The sequence below is a fragment of the Aedes aegypti genome, chromosome 2 (assembly GCF_002204515.2).
Source record: "Aedes aegypti strain LVP_AGWG chromosome 2, AaegL5.0 Primary Assembly, whole genome shotgun sequence".
Taxonomy (NCBI): Eukaryota; Metazoa; Arthropoda; class Insecta; order Diptera; family Culicidae; genus Aedes; species Aedes aegypti.
The window spans coordinates 35,297,887-35,318,452 of record NC_035108.1 but is presented as its reverse complement, the minus strand read 5'-3'; the positions used below and the strand labels follow the sequence as shown (position 1 = coordinate 35,318,452).

General features: G+C 37.4%; 1 protein-coding gene across 1 annotated transcript in view; it reads right to left on the bottom strand.

Moving 5' to 3' along the window:
• Positions 1 to 835: 835 nt before the first annotated feature.
• LOC5565201 (probable pathogenesis-related protein CaO19.6200) overlaps positions 836 to 20,566 on the bottom strand; it is a 50,997-nt gene continuing 31,266 nt past the window's right edge. Inside the window, exons 2-3 of the mRNA XM_021840495.1 lie at positions 1,815 to 2,287; positions 836 to 1,753 (exon numbers count right to left, since the gene is read on the bottom strand). Coding sequence (XP_021696187.1) covers positions 1,440 to 1,753; positions 1,815 to 2,287 — 787 coding nt within the window. The 3' untranslated portion in view covers positions 836 to 1,439. The remainder of the gene's footprint in view (positions 1,754 to 1,814; positions 2,288 to 20,566) is intronic.

Sequence of the window (20,566 nt, the reverse complement as noted above, 5' to 3'; positions counted from 1 at the left end):
CCCATGGATTCCTGGAAAAACTGTTGGCCAAACTGTCTGTTAGTCTGTGAGCTGCATTATGCTATAATGGTGGATGAGAGAGGAGAGAGCGTTGTTCGAACTTCGAAGTCGCTCTCGAGAACTATTGTTCAACCGGTTGAACAGTGGAAGCCGTTGGATCAAAGAAAAGAAATCTATGGAATGATTAGTTTGACGATGGATGACTAACGGTTTTAGACAACAAGAATGCAGCGCGGGTATTGATACTGCAGATGGTAATCCTTCGAAACTTGGAGCGATACGAAAAGATGTGGAGACAGAAATCCACAAAGGATTCGTGCCACGAGCCGAAGTGTGTAGGACTATGAACGGGGGAATCTAGACGGATGAATAAGCGGTGATTGAAAGGTGGGTGCAGCACTACGATTAACTCTCGGATGTCGTGGAATCAGAACATCAAGCTGGCAGAGGGCATAGCTACATCGATATGTAGTGTAGAAGACTCTGCCTACTTCCAGAATTGTAACTGAAATTTAGAATCTCAAGATTCCGGCTACGATTTGAAGGTAGAACTGTGATTCTACTTTCTCCTTGTTACTGAAATTCACAAAACATTCTATTTCTTGCTGTGACCAGACTTTTCCACTGCTCACAGCTGTTTCCCTGTACATACATAGATTCAGGAGCAAAAATTCAGAAACCAATCTTGTTACAGCTTTTAAGATTTCTCATAGCGTTTGTTCCTACTACCGTCTGCCATCGTTTCTCATAATACTTACATCGGTGATTGTATGCGTCGATTTTTCACCTTACCTATGTAGATAACCTATCCCGAATCAAGCTTGCTCTTCAGCGGTTCCACTTACAACAACTTTTTTATTTTTCACAACGGCAAGCAGTCTAATGAGTTTTAACATGATTTACTTTATGCTACTACACCTATAAATTTTCGTAATCGTTTGTTGCGCTTCACCTGCACTGTTCTGTTTATTTAAATACTTTCGATCGAACGGAAAACGATTGACTGCGTGGTTCCCTAAATGGAGTGAAAGACGTAAGGTCCCTAAATGCAGTTGTTGAGTTGAGTGTGCGGGGCGAACGTTTTCCGCGGCTGGAATGACTTTGTTACTGTGTGGTTGGTAGAAGCTTGGTTAACGACGATTAGCGGAAGCTGTTTCGACTATTGATTATTTCTACTATTTGGCCTGTTTAATTTTTGGTTGCGAGAGTTTTATAGTTACGAGTATCGTTCTATGGTTGATGCCCTAGCGATTATGATTGAAGCTCGTTGTTCGTTACGGTAACGGTTTTTGTCTAAGCGCGAACGTCAACTAAGAATTGTTATGCGGCTGTACACGAGGTTGGGCAAGCCTTTTTAAAAACGATGAAATCCATGCGGTTAGTCTGCGGCTTAGGAAGTATCTTATATGTTACATAATGGAACACCGTTTCTTATTTACTCAGTGGGAAGCACTCAAATTTTCCAGATCCTTGCTCGAGGGTGGTCGCGACAGGTGGGGATCATCGGTGGCCACGATGGGCGGCAGGACATTCTGTCGGAACTCACCCATTACGTTGCCGGCCGGGTAGTAATACGCCACCACAAACAGTTTACCCGTTTTGGAGATGGATTTGCTGACACCGAAGTACTTGCTAGCCCGCCACACCATCTGGCTGAAGTGACCGGTGTTGACGTTGGTGTGCAGCAGGTGACTTTCTTTGAAGTAGTCGTACCTCCTGCTGGTGCTGTACCAGTACGTTGCCACTTCTTGACCTAATTCACCGAAACCCAATTCAATATTTTATCAAACAACACTAAAATAATCCACACTTACCCGAAAGATCCGTGAGCAGGGAGTTCGCCGGACAGCAGAATATGTTCTGTCCATAGGTGGTTCCGCTTTGGTAGTACAGCTCATTGGTACTTGCCAAATGGTTCGCCCAAGCCGACGCGTACTCGCACAGTTCAGACGAGATAGTCAGAGCCGGTGCTCCGTGTCGCATCCGATACTCGTTGTGCCAACACAAACATTCAAAGATAAAATCCTTATCCATGACCACTTTCACTTTAGGGGAATCTTCCCCTCCGTCGCTGGTGCCGTTTTTCTGGCGATCCTTACGGTCCGGAGTGGACTGGCCGAGTGACTTTGGCAGAAGCGGGCGATTGTCCAGCTGGTCCTGCGTTTGGCCGGTGTCGTTGAAACTGATGTCATCCAGATTGGTGGCGGTGGTATTTCTGCGCGGGGCCTTGTTCAGATCCACGGCGGCAACTCGTTTGCGGAGGTTGGCCATTACGATGGCTTCTTCCCTGGGGGAGAAAAGTATTAATGATAGAGAGGCTTAGTGGTTTTGACGTAGTATATTGTGATTCGATTGAAGATCTAAAGACTTTAGATAGTAAGATTGTAGATAATACTTAGTAAGATTGATTTTCAAAATTTGACTGTTATATTTTATCGTTCTGATTTAACGGCTAAGCAGTCTTTACAAGAATAAAACGTGGTTTATTACTTGCTGGGCGAGTAATAAACCTCGTTTTGTGATTGTAAAGACTGCGTAGCGGTTAGATCCGAACGATAATATAATACAATTTAATATAACACCACTTGTTTTAATATGGCCGTCAAGTTCAAGATCGATATTATGGTTTTACATTTATGAAGATGGCTACTTTAGTTTGAAACTAAAGACTCTTTGCTTTGAAATTAAAAACCAGACCTAAATATGCCGAAAACCTTGATAATGGTGGAAGCAGGTGATGGTTATGACCGTGCTCATCACGTTAGGAATGCTGTGCCAGCTCCAAGAAAGCACTACTTCTTTTAGTAACACAACCCTGGCTAGCTGGCCTATTGAAGACCAAATAAGTAAGGCAAAAGTAAAGAAATTGGAGTAATTTTACGGCACACGCGGAATCAACCTTTTTGGTTATGTCAACAACTCGTGGTTTTCTGTCCCCGAATTTGAGACCACAATGTTGCGGGTAGTATAATTGGAATTGAACTACAGATTTTAAACGATTTGTTCAATGAAAAGTGCCAGAGACCCGCTCACAGTGGGACCGATTGCTCAAAATCGTGAACTTTTTTCAATAACGTGTTAAAACGTGTTTAATGTCTTCGGATGGGTGAGCATTTAGTTCGGAATCTCGCCAAATCTGGTCATTATATCGAAATACAAAGACGTTTTATAAAAGGACCTCAGAACATCATTTATTTGAATATTTTCAATACTTGATGTTTTAATGGTTATAATGTTTTTAAAAATGGTGTAAATAATCAAAATATTTGACTTTGTGGAAGTTCTAAAACGACTATTTGTCATGGTTTTGTTGTTATTCGAGAGGCAAATGGATGCAGTTAAAACACTTCCAGAGTTAAAACTACATTATTAACAGTTGCATATTCAAACGGTTTCACCTATCATGAGCATCCAAACGAAGAATCTTGAACATTATTTTAAGCTCAAAAATTACCGTATCTGATTCAATAGACAATTTAGAACCACATAATATTGAAGAAAGTTATGTTTTTGAATTATTCTAATCATTACTTACAACGCACCCAAAATCGAACATCAATAAAGAGATTGAAATAATGTCCTTAGGATTTTGTGCTCCAATATTCGTACTCACTCGCAAAGCATATTCCAAGCGCAACTTTTTTTTTTAATTTTTTTTTTTTATAGTTTTTAAAATGCATCGTAAACTAATGAATTTAGGCGAGGTGAACTGTTGAAAAGGATTTAGATGAATATTGTGCAATCGTGTAGATTATGCTGTAAAAAAAAAAAAAAAAATACAGGCATGGGTCCTTGTTACCCTCCTCACCTTTGATTTCACCCAGTGTTGAAATTTCTACGAACTAAGCAACTAATCACGTCAAACAACCCTTCTTTTTTAAAATGTTGATTTGCAATTCAAAAGCAATATTAATCTTTCTGGCTTGGTTGAGAGGCAAAGGGTTGAAAGACTAGAGATCGAAAATACAAAAAGTAGGAAGGCAAAAGGTCGAAATGACAAATAATCGAATGTGATTTGAATTTTTAGGGCCCAGATAGCCGTAGCGGTAAACGCGCAGCTATTTAGCATGACCATTCTGAGGGTCGTGGGTTCGAATCCCGCTGGTCGAGGATCTTTTCGTAAAGGAAATTTTCTCGATTCCCAGGCATCTTCGTACCTGCCACACGATATACACATGCAAAAATGGTCAATCGGCAAAGAAAGCTCTCAGTCAATAACTGTGGAAGTGCTCATAAGAACACTATCTGAGAAGCAAGCTTTGTCCCCTTTGAACGTAACGCCAGAAAGAAGAAGAAGAAGAAGGTTTGAATGGTGAGATTTTTTTTTCATCTTTGAAAGAAGATTTTTTCCATTGTTTAGTCCTTTGTGGCCTTTTTTCCTTTCTACATTTTGTCATTCGACCTTGTGTCCTTTCGACCTTTTGTCATAGATTTCAGAATAATAAATAAGTTCACGTTTGAACCAAAGACAGCTTCAATATTTCATTTGATAAATACAATTTCCTGCATAGTAGTGCAATGTTGGCGCAATTGTCTCTGTTGGTGGTGAGAACTGAAAGAACAGGACGAATACACACTTTCTTGTTGAACTTACGATAGAAAAAGTGCAAATGAATTCAAACAAATATCGATATGTTTCATTCATAGAAAATCTACCTCGTAATTGATCGTGTAATAGTGTTGGTGATACTTTGCCTGTGTAGTTTTGTGATAGTTTTTCCTAGGGTTGCATGGAATTCTAATAATATTGTATGAAACTAAATGTATGTTAGATTTTACCCTCAACAAAACATAAATTAATCCAAGCTTCGAAAAAGTTACTCAGAAACATCATGTTTTCACGAGATATTAAAGAAAATTACCGACACATACGAAACTTGAACTAATATTTTAGGCAAATAAGAATACTCTCCTATCACAATAAAAAGGAGCCGAAAACGATGAATTTTAGTGAAATCAAACTGCTTTGTCTGCTATATCCAGGACTATGGGAAGTCCACTATTTATGACTATAGTGATTCCTTATTCGACCATTTGTAAATTCTACAAAACATCCACATTTTGAATATTTTTGAATGTTAACATTTATATTTAGTATCGAACAACATAAATTTTCAGAACGATTAAAAATTTAAAATAAATATATTATCACGTATGGTGAACCATAATGTCCAAAACTGGTACACAAATCCTACTATGTTTTCAATAGCTATGTTATGTCAAAAACTTATAAAAGCGCCAACGCTTATTGGAAGGAAAATCAAAACCAGTTTAGTCCAAAATCACAAGAAAAATAGAAATGTAGTTTTTTGCAATTTCTCATCACAATAAGCCTATAATCTGTCATGAAACGGCCTACTCTTCTGCACTGAGTTATGCAGTGTGGTAATAGTCATTACGCAACTGAAACTAGTTACGTAACGAATATTGCGACACAGTCGGAAAACATTTTTTGTGAAAAGCTTACCGGTCTGAAGCGGGAATCGAATTCACCCTTTTTGAAACGATGCTACAATATTCCTGACGACAGTAAATGCACGGACATGAGAACACGTGACCATTTTTTTAATCATTTAATTGGATTGATATTTTACACATTTACATAATGTGCATGCACAGCAACATTGTTTCATATAAAATTTAAAGTAATTCCAATTTAATTTCAAAGTAGTATCCCGAAGTCCGTAATGGGAAAAAATATATTGCTCTAGACCCCACGACCAATTATTTTCGTTTTGCTTGCAAATGAAAGAAGACAATCATCGCTTGTGTCGAAATTGCAGACATGGCGATTTTTTTGTTTTGAAATTGCTCTACGAAACACACCGTGCACCGTGCACTGTTAATGACGTATATAAACGACAAACTTACTCGTTCTTGGTAAATGTTCTTCATATAATAAAACACACGCGTTTTTTAGACTTCAACATTCAATGCGCTGTCGACAAAAATATATGTTAATACCATGAATATTGATTTACAGGCAAATAGTTAAAAAAAGGTTCTAAGTAGTTTTAGGTGAAAGGAGTTTTGAATGTTTCCCAAAATATCTATTTCTGCTGCTTGAATATATTTTCGCTCCAAGTTTAGATTTACTAGCAAGTAATGTAAAACAATGAGGTTTTTATCAATTTTTAGAAACATAAATTTTAAGTGTAATCTTAATTTTTCATTTTACCCCAAATAAGCAAAGAAATACAAAAAAAAATGTGATCGCTTCGAATTTGGATGCATAGACTAATAAGTTCAAAACTTGTACAATAATTATTTGCTTTTCAACTCTATTAATGGGCATACAAATATAGAATATAAGTATTTTCAATGTTTATTTTTGGTAAAATAAGATTTGAGTGTTTTCATAATTTACTATTTCTTCCCCAAAGATGGTCACTGAGTTTCTACAAGTAAGTTAATGCCAAAGAAAATCATGCCATTGTTATATATATTGATTATAAGGCAAAAAGGTTGAAAATTTAGGGTTTCTCGTGAATTTTTAGGAAAAAATGTTTTATGTGTAATTCAAATTTGACGTTTGAGCGGTGCCGAATTCACTCGTTGCCATGGTCACGTAAATAACACGGTACCGCTCAAAAGTCAACTAGTGAACTCGTGCATCGATCCATTGAATGTCGTTTTACTCGATGACATTTGCATAAATCATAAGTTTTTCATTAAATTCAGACATCGGATCATATACAATATGAGTAGTTTGATCTTGCTTGTTATGTCGAATGTGACACACATACAATGAAAGCAGAACAGAAACAAACAAAACCGTAATGTATCCTAGCGAAGTTATCGTGGTCAGTGGCATTCAATTGATATTTTTCTTTTCGACATTCATTTGATCGCTTGTCATTCATTTTTCTGTCAATTCTCATACAAAATCTACTTTTTCTTTGACATAAATTCACTCTAGGTGAACCACTTCCCCTGGCCTATGTTGTGCATGTTTAAGGGAAGCGCTGCCGAATATCAGCGAAAACGTGTCGACTACCGTGATTGCTTACAACACTGCTCATCATTCAAAAGTTTAGTGTTTTGAAGGTTTGATAACGCGAAGGATTCATACAGAATGATTTGTTTTATATGCTTTTGGATGAGTCATACTTCACTAAGTCCTTAGATGTCCGTAATATGAATCAAAACGGTACTACATAAGTAGATGAAAAAACCGAATTTAGTACTATACCATTTAATTCCACTAGAGTTTGTATCCTTTGATTCTACTAAACAGCTCGAAGATTTATTATCGGTACTACGTGTCATCGCTTCGGATTTTGTTTTATAAGCAAACAGTTTCAAATAACGAGTATTTATTTATTATCAATTTTTTTATAAAATAAGTTTTGAGTTTAACTAAAAAACTCTATTTCTGCTAAAACGGTTTCACTGCACTTCTACAATAATATTCATGTCGAAAAAACTATATGTTATTGCTTTGAATTTCGTTTTATTGTTCAATGTACATTCCATAATGTTCGGAAGTGTCGTTTGCTAAAAAACTTTGGGTAGACGCATTTATTTCAAGAATATCAAAATGGACGATGATCTTGAATGATGCTCGGTTCCATTGCTGCTGAAAGAAATCGCTTCGAACACAACAGAGATATGCATTGTCAAAGTTGGAGTTCCAAAGTTTTTCAGGGGGTCAAATGTGCAAGTGTAAGATAAATTTGATCGTGCTGTAGCGCCACCTGGTGAGTCAATTGAGAACGCTGGGAGTAAGGGGCACCTGTCTTCAAAATAGGACGCTTGGGCGTAAACGGGGAAAAAGTGCCCCCCCCCCCTCGCGATGTATGGACAGTTGGTAGTAAACATAATCACCTATCTTGAGACAAATTACCATTAAGGCTAAGTAGCCCGTCATTCGTTTTGGCAACAATGATGACTTTTCAGCTTGCATTTCAAAGTGATAAAACTCAGTCTTGATAGCTTATATTGACTTGAAAAAGTATCACTGTACGCGCTAACATGCATAAAGTATCCTGATACTTTTTCAGCTGTGTCAGTGCAAAACCAACTAATTTTCTTTGATTCGAAATCGCGAGATGAATTAGCAACAATCATTAACGACACATACACATTTCAATGACGGCCTACTTCGCCTCAAAAAAAAACATTTGTTTTACAACGACTTTAAATTTTGAAAATCAGTATTTTCAGTGTAGGTCACAAATTAGATGTATTTCAGGTTTTTAATTCAAAAATATAGACAATAATCTACAAGTCATCCATACAACACTATTGGGGTTCCATTTATCATTATTACATTATTATAAAAAAATCGTTTAAAAAAGTTTGAACCTATCAAATGATAGTCGAGATAAATTTTGGATCTATATTTCATCTATATATTATGCAAAGTGATTATTTTTGTGCTACCAAAATCTGTTCGAGTAGGCGTGAAATGAGGCTAGGAAACTTTGGAAGTCTATTACTTTGTCGTAAAGAACATGGCAGTGTATCATTTGAACCTTCCTTCAATTCAAATAGATTTAAAGATTCGGTTCATTTTTCAGTGTCAGATAATTACACATCGAGGCTTTTTCATGGAATTATTTAAATTCTGAGCTTATAATTTACCAAAATTTACTCTAGTAAATCGAAACTCTTGAGAAAATAATTATGATACGTTTACCCTCTTACGAAAGCAAACATTTTGAATGAAAGATGAGTGTCGCCTATCTGCGACAAACATTATGATATGGCTTGTTTACCCATTTTGCACATACATTAGAAACTGTTGCCATTACATTTGAGGTCAAATGACACAAAACAATTTAAACCACTTAACTGTTTCTCTCTTGAAAAGCTGCCAAGTGCAGCGAGAAAACAAATAATTAACAATTTCAAGTGCTTTCTGTGACCAAAGTTTTTAATTGAAATTGCCTTCCCTGTTCGCTGTATACGTCCTTGGTGCACAATTATTTGTGTTGGTTTAAATTGCAAGAACCATTGCCATTTTGAACCAACCACTCGTTCCCTTATCGTATCAACAAAACAGGCGCCAGCCAGTCATGAACAGAAAACAATAAATTGTTTTCTGCTACGTTCGTAGATTTCGATTGCTGTAAAAAATACTGTTCGGAACGCCCAAATGTCTCTAACACTCTACTGTTTCAAAACATTTTCTTCTAATACAAAAAAGGCACTCACCATTTCGACACGAGTGTGCATTTCTTTCTATCTATAATGCACTTTTATTTACCCGGAGAAATACTTAGCCGAAGATTTATGCTTAGCTTCTGCGAATATACTTTTCCTCGATAATTTCTGCCCAGTTCTTCCCATGCTGACCAAACCCCGTCGATGTTGTGAATGTAACGAGTTTTTGATTGCCTTTCGAGCAGAAAGCAGCACTTCCGTTTAGAGTGCAATAGGAAAATCTGTACTGTACATTGCCCGCTGAGAACTTCATTTGTTATTGCAGTCGCATAGAATCGGAAAGCTGGAAAATTATGTTTCCATTCGATTTGCTGTGCGTAGGGTGGAGTATCGCGGTTTGAGGCAATGTGTAAAGTTTTCTCAATTATCGAAAGTGTTTTAGAAATTTTGGAATTTCTCTATGAATATATTAATTGAAAATGTTACCATGGTTTGAACGAGAATGGGCCCATAACCCTAACCATGCAGCAGAACAGTCCAACCGCTCGACTGTGCGGTTTCGCTCCGGAAAAGTGTATAAAATTTGAAATGATTATCGGAGAATGGAGTGCTTCTTACAACCTCTGCTCTCGGAGGAGTTCACGTTACATGATCATCGCAAGTTCAAACAAGAGGGAGTGAAAATACAACGAAATTGGGTCAGCAGCAATGGGAAAAGTTGGTGAACTTGGGAAAATAATATGATTATGTTTATTTATTTGCTGGTTCATCCATTTTTCATAGATAGTCTACGGTTGGGTGGGCGAGGGTTTGACGAAGGATGACAAATTGCGAAACATTGACAAGTTAGTCGGGAAAACGGTGACAGGTTTCTCTTTCCAGTCAGTGGAACGCGAACAAGTTTCGATGCTTAGATGAGCGAAGCGTGAAATTGATTTATGGATTTTTTGTATACAACATTTGGATGGTATGAATGGATTCTGTGAGGTCCATTATATTTTCGAATCTGAAAGTCTTGTTAATACATATAAAAAAATGAAGGAATAAATTAATCAGAAATTTCTCAAGTTAAATTAAAAGTTAGATATCTATAAATCTGCTGCAATATGACCGAATAAAATTTTGAGATAAGTTCGTAAATAAGCGTTAAGTGTCATCTTGTCATCCTCAATGACAAAATCAACAGGTAGCGAGCAACACTGCCTAAACAAATCGATAAGAAGCTAAAGTAGAATCAAACGATACTAAAAACAGGAAAATACCCATGACTCATTGAAAATGTCCCGACTTGACCCAGTAACCCACCGGAATAACTCCGGCCACAGGAATATTTCCGACTTCCTCTAACCTAGCCACTTCTAGAAACTAGATATGTGTGCCAGTATACTGACAAAAAATCATTTGAATCCGATAAGGGGAGCCCAGATAGCCGTAGCGGTAAACGCGCAGCTGTTCAGCAAGTCCAAGCTGAGGGTTCTTCTTCTTTCTGGCGTAACGTCCCAACTGGGACAAAGCCTGCTTCTCAGATTAGTGTTCTTATGAGCACTTCCACAGTTATTAACTGAGAGCTTTCTATGCCGATTGACCATTTTTGCATGTGTATATCGTGTGGCAGGTACGAAGATACTCTATGCCCTGGGAATCGAGAAAATTTACCTCACGAAAAGATCCTCGACTAGCGGGATTCGAACCCACGACCCTCAGCATGGTCATGCTGAATAGCTGCGCGTTTACCGCTACGGCCATCTGGGCCCCTAGCTGAGGGTCGTGGGTTCGAATCCCACCGGTCGAGGATCCTTTCGGGTTGAAAATTGCCACACGATATACACATACAAAAATGGTCATTGGCATAGTAAGCTCTCAGTTAATAACTGTGGAAGTGCTCATAAGAACACTAAGCTGAGAAGCAGGCTCTGTCCTAGTGGGGACGTAACGCCAGAAAGAAGAAGAAGAAGGATTCGCTTAGCGGTGAGAGTTTTAGTATTTTTGTTTTCATTCAGGCCTACACTGGTTAATTATGATCAATGTTAACCAGATTTACAAGCAATATTCGGTCTGATTATTATAACAGGTGTAAACAACATTATAAGTTTCCATACTATAGGGTAGAAGCACCGGATTTGGCCATACGCCAGTTGTAGCCATAGTGGATTATACACCGTTTTACATAGCCAATCAGCATGAAACCTTTTGTGTTCAGTAGATCACATTCATATGATAAAGCTACATTCATTTACTCGTCCAAATTGATTCAAAACATAAGAAAAACAATTCATTTTCCTTATAATTTTAAGTCCCATACACCTTATTTGGCCAGGGCACTCCCAATTTGGCCACTCTCATGAGAAATCAATGCAATTGGCCAATTTAGGAACCGAAGTTAAATCTCTGGCCAAAACTGGTTCCGTTGGCCTATATTGACCAACGGGATTTTAAAAGCGGAAAAAAGGATTTAGCTCAGTTTTGTTATTTTACACATATAATATGGATTGAAAGCTTGCATTTGACATATTTATAGTATCAATACGGCTTCCCATTTAACTTGTATTGACATTTTCTCTTAGGCTGGCCAAAACCGGTGCTTTTACCTTTTACCTACAGCAAAAAAATTAATAAATTTCAAAACACTGTTAGTCGGAACCATCAATATTCGTAAGCATTACTAGTGATCATGAAAGTCCAACAAAATCCAAAACATTGCCAGATTCGCTAACCCCGCAAGATGATTTCAAAAACTATCGGCATTATTCGCATTTTCAAGAAATTTCCGACATTCAACCAGACAACTTTTTACTAATTCATGGAATCATCCAACAGCCTAAACCCCCAATTTGGTTGATAAATAATCAAAAGTCATTTATACCTGTGTACCTCGCGCGGGGCTTAAATATCTGTAGACTTCATAAAAAAAGAGTAAAATATAACTATCAAGATGAATCCTGCAAATAAGCAACCCTTTCTAATATTGTGTCGCCAGCACTAAATTGAAGTTCGGAAGTCCAGACTTCCGACTTCCGAACTTACTTCCGAAGTTTTTTGACATTTGAATTTGGCAGCTACGTTATAATGATGAGGATGAACTTATTTTGGCTAGCAGAAAAGGGAAGTAAAGTCCGATACAGTGCGCCGACAACATGCCTACGAATAAAATGGAATCCGTAAGAAAAAAAACTCAGTGGTGGAATAAGGGAATGGCTAGTGGACATTTACCACCGTGAACCAGTCCTATTCCATGAAGTGGCAAGGCAAAAGTTCCACAGGAGATTTTTCACACCCATTAGTGTGATTAGTGTGTCATCCTGCACGATGTTTTTGTTTTGATTTGCTAGGTGTAGTGTTGCGGGATGATATGATTTGAACTGAAAGTAGTATCGGAAGTAAGCAAAGTTGCCAGTTTGGCAGCGACCTCCCGACAATTTTTGTCTAAATGCACAATATCCCAATTCCCATTTTTCTCTTGTGGAAGTTTCCTTCCCATCCCCAAATTGACCTGCATTCAAACACAGCCGGTGTCGTTATTGTTTATTATAGCAATGAGAGCACTAATACTTATATATTGAGGATATTACTGATCCTGAGTAGCGTCTGTTGATTATATGTGTGTGGTCTTCAGTAGCAGGGAGAAAACAGAATCTCCGAGATTTCAAAACAACCTTTATTTTGATGAAATTTGAGTATCCTGCAATGTTCAAAAAGATGTAATCCACAGTTTAGCTTAAAGATAATAACTTATGTTTAGTCAATTCTCTCTCGCATTAACGATTACATTGTTCGACAAAAAATTTTTTTTGGATGGATCAGGGACGTGTTTATATGGGTCTTGAAGTGAAAGAAAAGTATAGAAATAGGCCGTTTTCAAAATGATTTGCAGCACCCCTGGATTATTTTTTGATAAAGCTTGAAAATTTGGCATTTTTAATCACAAAAAGCGTAATAAGCAAAATATCAATATATTTTTAAATTCAATTATACAACCATTGAATTTGCCAAATCAATATTTTTTAGCACTGGATGACTTCAGGGAAACGTGCACCATTTCAGAAGAATATTGGCATCTATTTTGTATATGAATTTGGAATGTTAACGATCATCAAGCAAGTACGTGAGGATGTGCACCATATAAATACTACTTTTTTCAATTTCACACATCTGGTTCATTATATAATAATTATTATAGGTTCAAGAAGAAGCTTGATTAGGATTTGATTCTTTGCTCCATTAGATAAAGCAATGAGCAATGGAACCCAGTAACATTTGATTTCAACAAGGATACGACGACTACGGAAAATGTATGTGTCTGTTATATTTATATGGGCTGGTTGGTCTAATCAACTCTCAGCAGAAATACAAAATTGATATAGGTTGGACACTGACATGTTAGTGGTCTTACATGCTTTAGCTGGTTTATCAGGAGACGATGTCTGTAAAAAATGTGATAACATTGTTATTTGCGATTTATAAATATTTCGATAGGTTCTCATCAAAAATAGTTTACTTATCGTGAGATTAATTTTCATCAGAATATCCCTACAAAAATTACAGAATAACAGAAAATAGCAACAAATAATTTAGTAATCAACATTGTCACATTTTTTTGCGAAGGCCGCTCAGGCAGGCATGAGCTCTTTATGATTCAGTTTGTGCACAATGTTGATCATTTGTGAAAACTGATTTAGTGGTAACATGCCTGATTCTTACTTGAAAGATGAAACAATTTCTGGTTAAACCATTTCCGATATTTTTTTATTTTTTGATTCTACATTTAACATATTTTCCGGCAATTTAAATCAAACTTTCAGTTTTCAGATTTAGAATAAATTTCACAAAAAATTGTGATATAATCTAAATGAATAAAAAAACACTTATTTTATATGTCTTCCTGTTTAAAGAAAGAAAAACAGACATTACTTAAGTTTCGCAAAATTGTTTATCATAAATTGTTTCTTCACTTTATCGAAAAGCATTTTTACTCATTTAAAGGATATGGGAATGGGGGTTCATAAATGGACACGTTTGGCCTCATATGGGAAACGAGATTAAAATTAATTTTAATGGTCGACTTCTTTATGTTTCCAATATACATACAACTAAACCCATTTTAAGAAAACATCCCATTGAACAAGAAACTAACGCTCCATTTGATAGTTTGATTAAAATTGCAGAAAAAATGTTAAATGTAGAACCAAAAAAAAAAGATTTGGAAATGGTTTAACCAGATTTTTTTTTCATCTTACAAGTAAGAAGCAGGCATGTTACCACTTAACCAGTTTTCACAAATGATTAGTATTGTGCACAAACTGAAACAAAAAGAGCTCATGCCTGCCTGAGTGGCTGTCGAGTGGTGTCACAACAAAGGTGAAATTGTTGATTACTGAATTGTTGGTTGCTATTTTACGTTAGTCTGTAATTTCTAGGGATATTCTGATAACAAATGGACCTCACGATAGGTAATCTATTTTTAATGAGTACGTATCAAAATCTTTGGAAATCGCAAATAACAATATTGTCACATTTTTCATAGACTTCGCCATCGGTTCGTGATAAACCGACTAGCTCATGTAAGACCACTTACATGTCAGTGTCTAACCTAATTTTGTATTACTGCTAAGAGTTTATTAGACCAACCATCCCGTATAAATATAACAAACACATACATTTTCCGTAGTCGTCGTATCCTTGTTGAAATCAAATGTTACTGGATTCCATTGCTCATTGCTTTATCTAATGGAGCAAAGAATCAAATCCCAATCAAGTTTCTTCTTGAACCTATAATAATTATTATATAATGAACCAGATGTGTGAAATAGAAAAAAGTAGTATTTATATGGTGCACATCCTCACGTACTTGCTTGATGATCGTTAACATTCCAAATTCATATACAAAATAGATGCCAATATTCTTCTGAAATGGTGCACGTTTCCCTGAAGTCATCCAGTGCTAAAAAATATTGATTTGACAAATTCAATGGTTGTATAATTGAATTTAAAAAGTTATTGATATTTTGCTTATTACACTTTTTGTGATTAAAAATGCCAAATTTTCAAGCTTTATCAAAAAATAATCCAGGGGTGCTGCAAATCATTTGAAAACGGCCTCTTTCTATACTTTTCTTGCACTTCAAGACCCATATAAACGCGTCCCTGATCCATCCAAAAAAAAATTTTTGTCGAACAGTGTTATTCCGTTGGTCGAAGCTTAATTTTCGCGGTCTTCACTGGCACTTTGAGGTCTAAATTATAGTCCTCATGAGTCTCAAGGCATTCATGCAATTCCAAAGGTTTTACCTTTAGCTCGAATTTCTTTAACAGTTATTTATTGCTAGGTTTATTGCACGAAATCTGAGCATGAGCTTGATTGGCCGCCCGTGGATGCTACTCCAGTATCACCAGATCAGCTGCACTCACACAAGGAATCAACCAAATGACTGCTTGGGACTAACAGACATCCTCAGTGTATAAGTGCTGGTGATCTTCTATTTGTAGGCAACAATGGCGCATGCCACGTCAGAATACAGACCAATGTGGGGAAGGGGGAGGAATTGATGTTGCACTTATACTGGCCCACTGTAGACCGTGGAGTCCGACTGCATCTACGAAGCGTTTTACATAGCATGTCACTTGCAAGAGGCGTTTCCAGCTAAAAAAGTTGCTTACTGGAATCAGTGATCCTGATGCATAGAAGAGAGCACTGCGTCGTAGTTCTTCCTCTGTAGTGTTATCTATGTACGACGGTGGAGGCCAGAATTCTTGGGACTGCCACAGATATTCCGGAGCTTTAAACCATCTTCTGGGTTCACTATGATCCGGCTTTCGCTGCCACTTAGTTCCGTCGTCCACATAGGACATTTCTAGAGTCCGACCAAAAGAAACGTTTGGATATTGCCAACACCAGCTCTGGCATCATGCTGTTGATCAACCTCGTTCCGATTACAGCAGCTGTAAGCTCTAGTCGTGGGATAGAGAGACAAGCAGCTGAACCGCTGTAATGCCATCGGCTTGTTATCCGGTAATCGAATCTTCTCATAGCGCCATAATAATCCATTTCATATCGGTCACCATCGAAGCGTGTCAATGCCTGTAGCTTAGTTTGAGCACGTTCGTTTTCACTTGATACGCAGTTCTTCTTTGGTTTCGATATTCCAATAGAGCTTCGAGGCTGAAGAATTTCTTCACTGCATCATGCAGTCCTTCATCGGAACGCAGATTACACTCGCAGATGTGATAGAGTCGAAATACCACATTCTCCGACTCTGAGCGGTTGCAGCTAAAGCAGCTACGCAGGTTTCTGTTTTGGAAGTTAGAATGTGTATTCAAGAATGCTTTGTTTTTTGGTTTGCTGTGAGCTTGCTGTTCAGTAGACTGAGTGTCACAGCCCAAACAAGCATCCTGCGCCACGGAATAGATCCATTTGCTGCAAGCGATCAAACTTTTACTTCAACTTCCTTCGATACCTCGCCCAATCAAGTTTGAGAGAAAGCGGCAGCTTAAAAAACAAGCTCATTGAGCAAGGTAATTCCTCGCTTGTACTCCTTTCTCCTGCAGGCATCTATTGTGCTACACAAGTTCTGCACAGCCAACACATGTTCGATCAGCCTGTCCATCGCATCTACTTTAATCGGTGACATCCCGAGTACCTTTGTTCTTAACTATTTATGATAGCTTGAGGCTGACCGAAACGCACTTATTGCCTTTGGTACCGTCGAAGGAAGCATGAGAAAACTACGGACAGTGTTGAGAGCTTCGTCTTTCAGGCAGTTCCTTAACCGAATCATATTTTCTTCACCTCTATAGCCAGCCGCACACCCTCGTTGTGCTCTCATAGGTTGACACTAGCATCGGCTACTCCTCCGTGTTTCCGCTGAATTTCGGTGAATCTCGTGGAACAACATGCCGGGCAGCTATTTGTTCCGGTAACAGTGCCACTAGGACATGCTTTACTCTGGACCACCGATGTTGTTTTTGGACGTCAGGAACCTTTTGGCGTCAATTGCTTGCAAGGCTTGAATGGTTCTTCATTCTCTTCTCTGCCATCTTCCGGCAAGCCAGTAGATGATTCTTCTTCGCTTGTCTCGTCATCAATGCTCGAATCTTCACTTGTATTGACTGTTGAACTTGAATCGTCTGAATCCGTCTCTTGGTCCTGTAACCACGATGACACCTTTTCCACTGAATCTTTACTGATCACTAGTTACGCAGGAACGTACACTTCGGATCGGCAATTTCCTCCAGTAAACTGAAGTTCCTCTCCAACAACTCCCGCTTCCTCTTCATCTCTTCTTCCATAAGGGTTTGTTCTGCTTCAAGTTTCTTCATCTGCACTTCTAGCTCCAGCCTCATCCGCTCCGACCTTCTTGACGACGTCGACACAATAGATTTAGCGTCCTTCTAGCTACCGGTTTTTCATTTTTTTTTAATTTTTTTCTATTAGTATTATTCCGGGGCCTTCCTTAGCCGAGTGATTAGAGTTACCAGGGGTACCGGGTGGTTAGTGTTACCAAGCATTTAGCCGCATCGAGTCAAGGAGCGTGGGATCGATTCCCGCTTCAGTCCGGGAAACTTTTCGTCAGGAATGTATTTCGACTGTGCCACTGGGCGGTTGCATGCTAGTCCGTTGTATAGTTTGGTGCTTCTTTCAAAGGGCAAATCGTCCACTGCACAATGGTCGGGCTCCATATAAAGGAGCGGCCAAAACTACCAAAACAATTTTTTGAGATTTTAAATTTCTTTGACTTTTATGACGTCAAACTGACTGATGTCGAAAAATTGAAAAAAGGTAACAATAAAATAAAGTATAAAATTCATATTTAAGGAATACAATATTTTCCCAAAGTTACACTATCTGAAAGCTTATAGTTCAACACTTTTATCGAGCATGAGGATGGAAAAAAATATTTGGTTGAAGCTTGATTACTTTTAAATATTACACTTTAGTAATTTTGATGATTTTGAACATGAAAACCAACTCTTGTCGCGTCATGTCGCCGCCATTTTGAATATTGCACTTTAAAATGCATCCTTAGATCTTACAAGAAACGTTTAAATTTTTTGCAGAAATTTGCTGATTTGCAAGTTAGAGCTATTTGAATAATGTAATATTTTCATACATTTTGACGATATTTTTCATACAAAGTTGATATAAAATATATTTAACCACTCTTTATACATATTTTAATCAAACTCGTTAAAATACAAACATAATTTGTGCTGTCAGCCAAGTTTGATTGCATTTCTAATTAAAAAACACTTTTTAAAAAAAGTTACGTAATATGTGAACAACCCCTTCTGGAACAATAAAAACGCCAAATAACATATTCAGAATACATATTTCATCGATTAAGGCGATAAAACTAGTTTTGGCCAAACTTCTTTTTTTTCCGACCATTGTGCACTGGAAGCATTAACGTGTCGGTGTCTTTTTTTTTAAAAAAAACGTGCTCTGTGTAATAGGCAACACTATCATCCTAATTTGGCAAATTAAATTAAGCATTTATTAACATTTTGTTAACAACATATTACATTTTATTAGCCGTAGCTGTTCAGAATTTGGTTTCAGATGAGTTGATTTCACCTGTTTATAGAGAGAAAAACCACCTTACACTTTACTTAACCTAACTTTACCTAAATATATAACGCATAGATCGTGGCAATAGAAGTTTGCAACGATTTTTGTCTAAAGTTATTAATTATTTTAGCTTCAAAATCATTTTTTAAATTTTATTTTGAATCCTCTGCAGTGCTTTCTTTCTGGTACACTCAAAGCTCTGTTTACGACCGTTATCGGGGGTCGTAAAAAGAATCGGTCTTGAAAAAATCAGGGTTAGAATTATGTTTTTGTAAAATGCAACGTCTAGATGTGGAAATACTGATCCGAGATATTCGGCAAAATTAAAGCATGGGTTGAGAACTTTCCAAAATGGCCGCTCAAGTTTTCATGTTTGGTTATAGATGGCAACACTGCTCGATTATTATCAAAGGAGATAATTATATGGGGTGTGATATGTAAATATCAATAAATTTTGAAGGTAACGATACCGAATGTTCACCAAACTTGAAAGGAATGTTGCGTGGCATACAATCGGCCAAGGCACAAATGTTCATGTGGTTGGCAACACTGTTTAAGAAGAATAAAGAAGAGATCAAAACCATAAAACTTGAGTGGAGTAGAAAAATAGAATGCTTAGCAACATAGCAATACTCTTCAACTGTAATCCAGTTTTTCATGGAAGGTTCAACATTTTGTCGTAGGTGGCAACACTACTTAAGTTAAATTCTACTACCAGGCATTGCTAGTGTGCATGAAAGTTGTGTTTTGCGGGTATATCAGGACTCAGGACCCTGCAAAAGCTTGTTTTTAAGACAAAGTTACGATTTTCTGTTAATGGGTGGATCAAGAAATTTCATATATTTGTTACATTTGGCTTGAATACGCTCAATGTTATTTTTGAAAGTTATATTTATTATATTATTATCTAGCATGAGCCCTAGATACTTAACTTCCTCTGACCAATTTATTTGAACCCTTCTCATCGTGACCACATGGTTACTTGAAAGTTTCAAATAAAGTGAGATAACTCAGGTTCTTCAGATGTAAAAATATTTTAGAATATTGGTTTCAAAATGCAGCCGTGAGGAACACCAGCTGATTGGACGATAGCGTCAACAGTCTCTATTTTGATGTAATTGTACTCAATTTTTTATAACTTCAATATAAGGTGATCATTTTATTCGCTGATTTATAAAAAAGAATCCTCATCCATGGATCAAGAATCCCTTTTTTCCATATTATACGAAGAAATTAAAGACGCAAAATTGTTTACGCAAGCCGATTTGAAGCATAAGGTTTGAACAATAAAAATTTCCACGGAAATTCTTTGCTACCACCTCACGACAGTGGCATGGTTTCATAAATCCATTAAGATTCCAACCTTTAAAGATGCCGCATTTTTCGGATTTTCTTTCGTTGGTTTTTCATACTGGTTCGAAAAAAATGACTTGCTAGTGTGTTGTATGCGTATAACTTTCCTTTATTGAGGAAAACCCGTGGCCTCACGGTTCATTGACGACAACGATGCCGACAATATCCGGTAAACAGGGCGATACGAATGCCATAAAATGTGACTGAAAATGTAAAAGAGTAGTATACTATCTACGCATTTTCTCAGTGGTTCTTGGTTCTCGTTCCCGATACGCTTAGGTATACTACAGTTTGGAAATGCGGGTGAAGGTTCCTTGCATGTTATCTTTCATCAGTGCCAAGCAACTTTGACCTATTTCTGGCTAAGGTGCGGGGAAATGGGAATAGACAGGAAAAAGGGGAATTCGACCAATTGAATACTTCAGGATATATGTATACTGGCTGCAGAAAGTTTTCCGATGAAGAAGGAAAATTATGATTTGATATATCACGCGCGTGGCTACATTTCCTAATCCGGCTGGATTGAATGTATTTTCGTTCTGA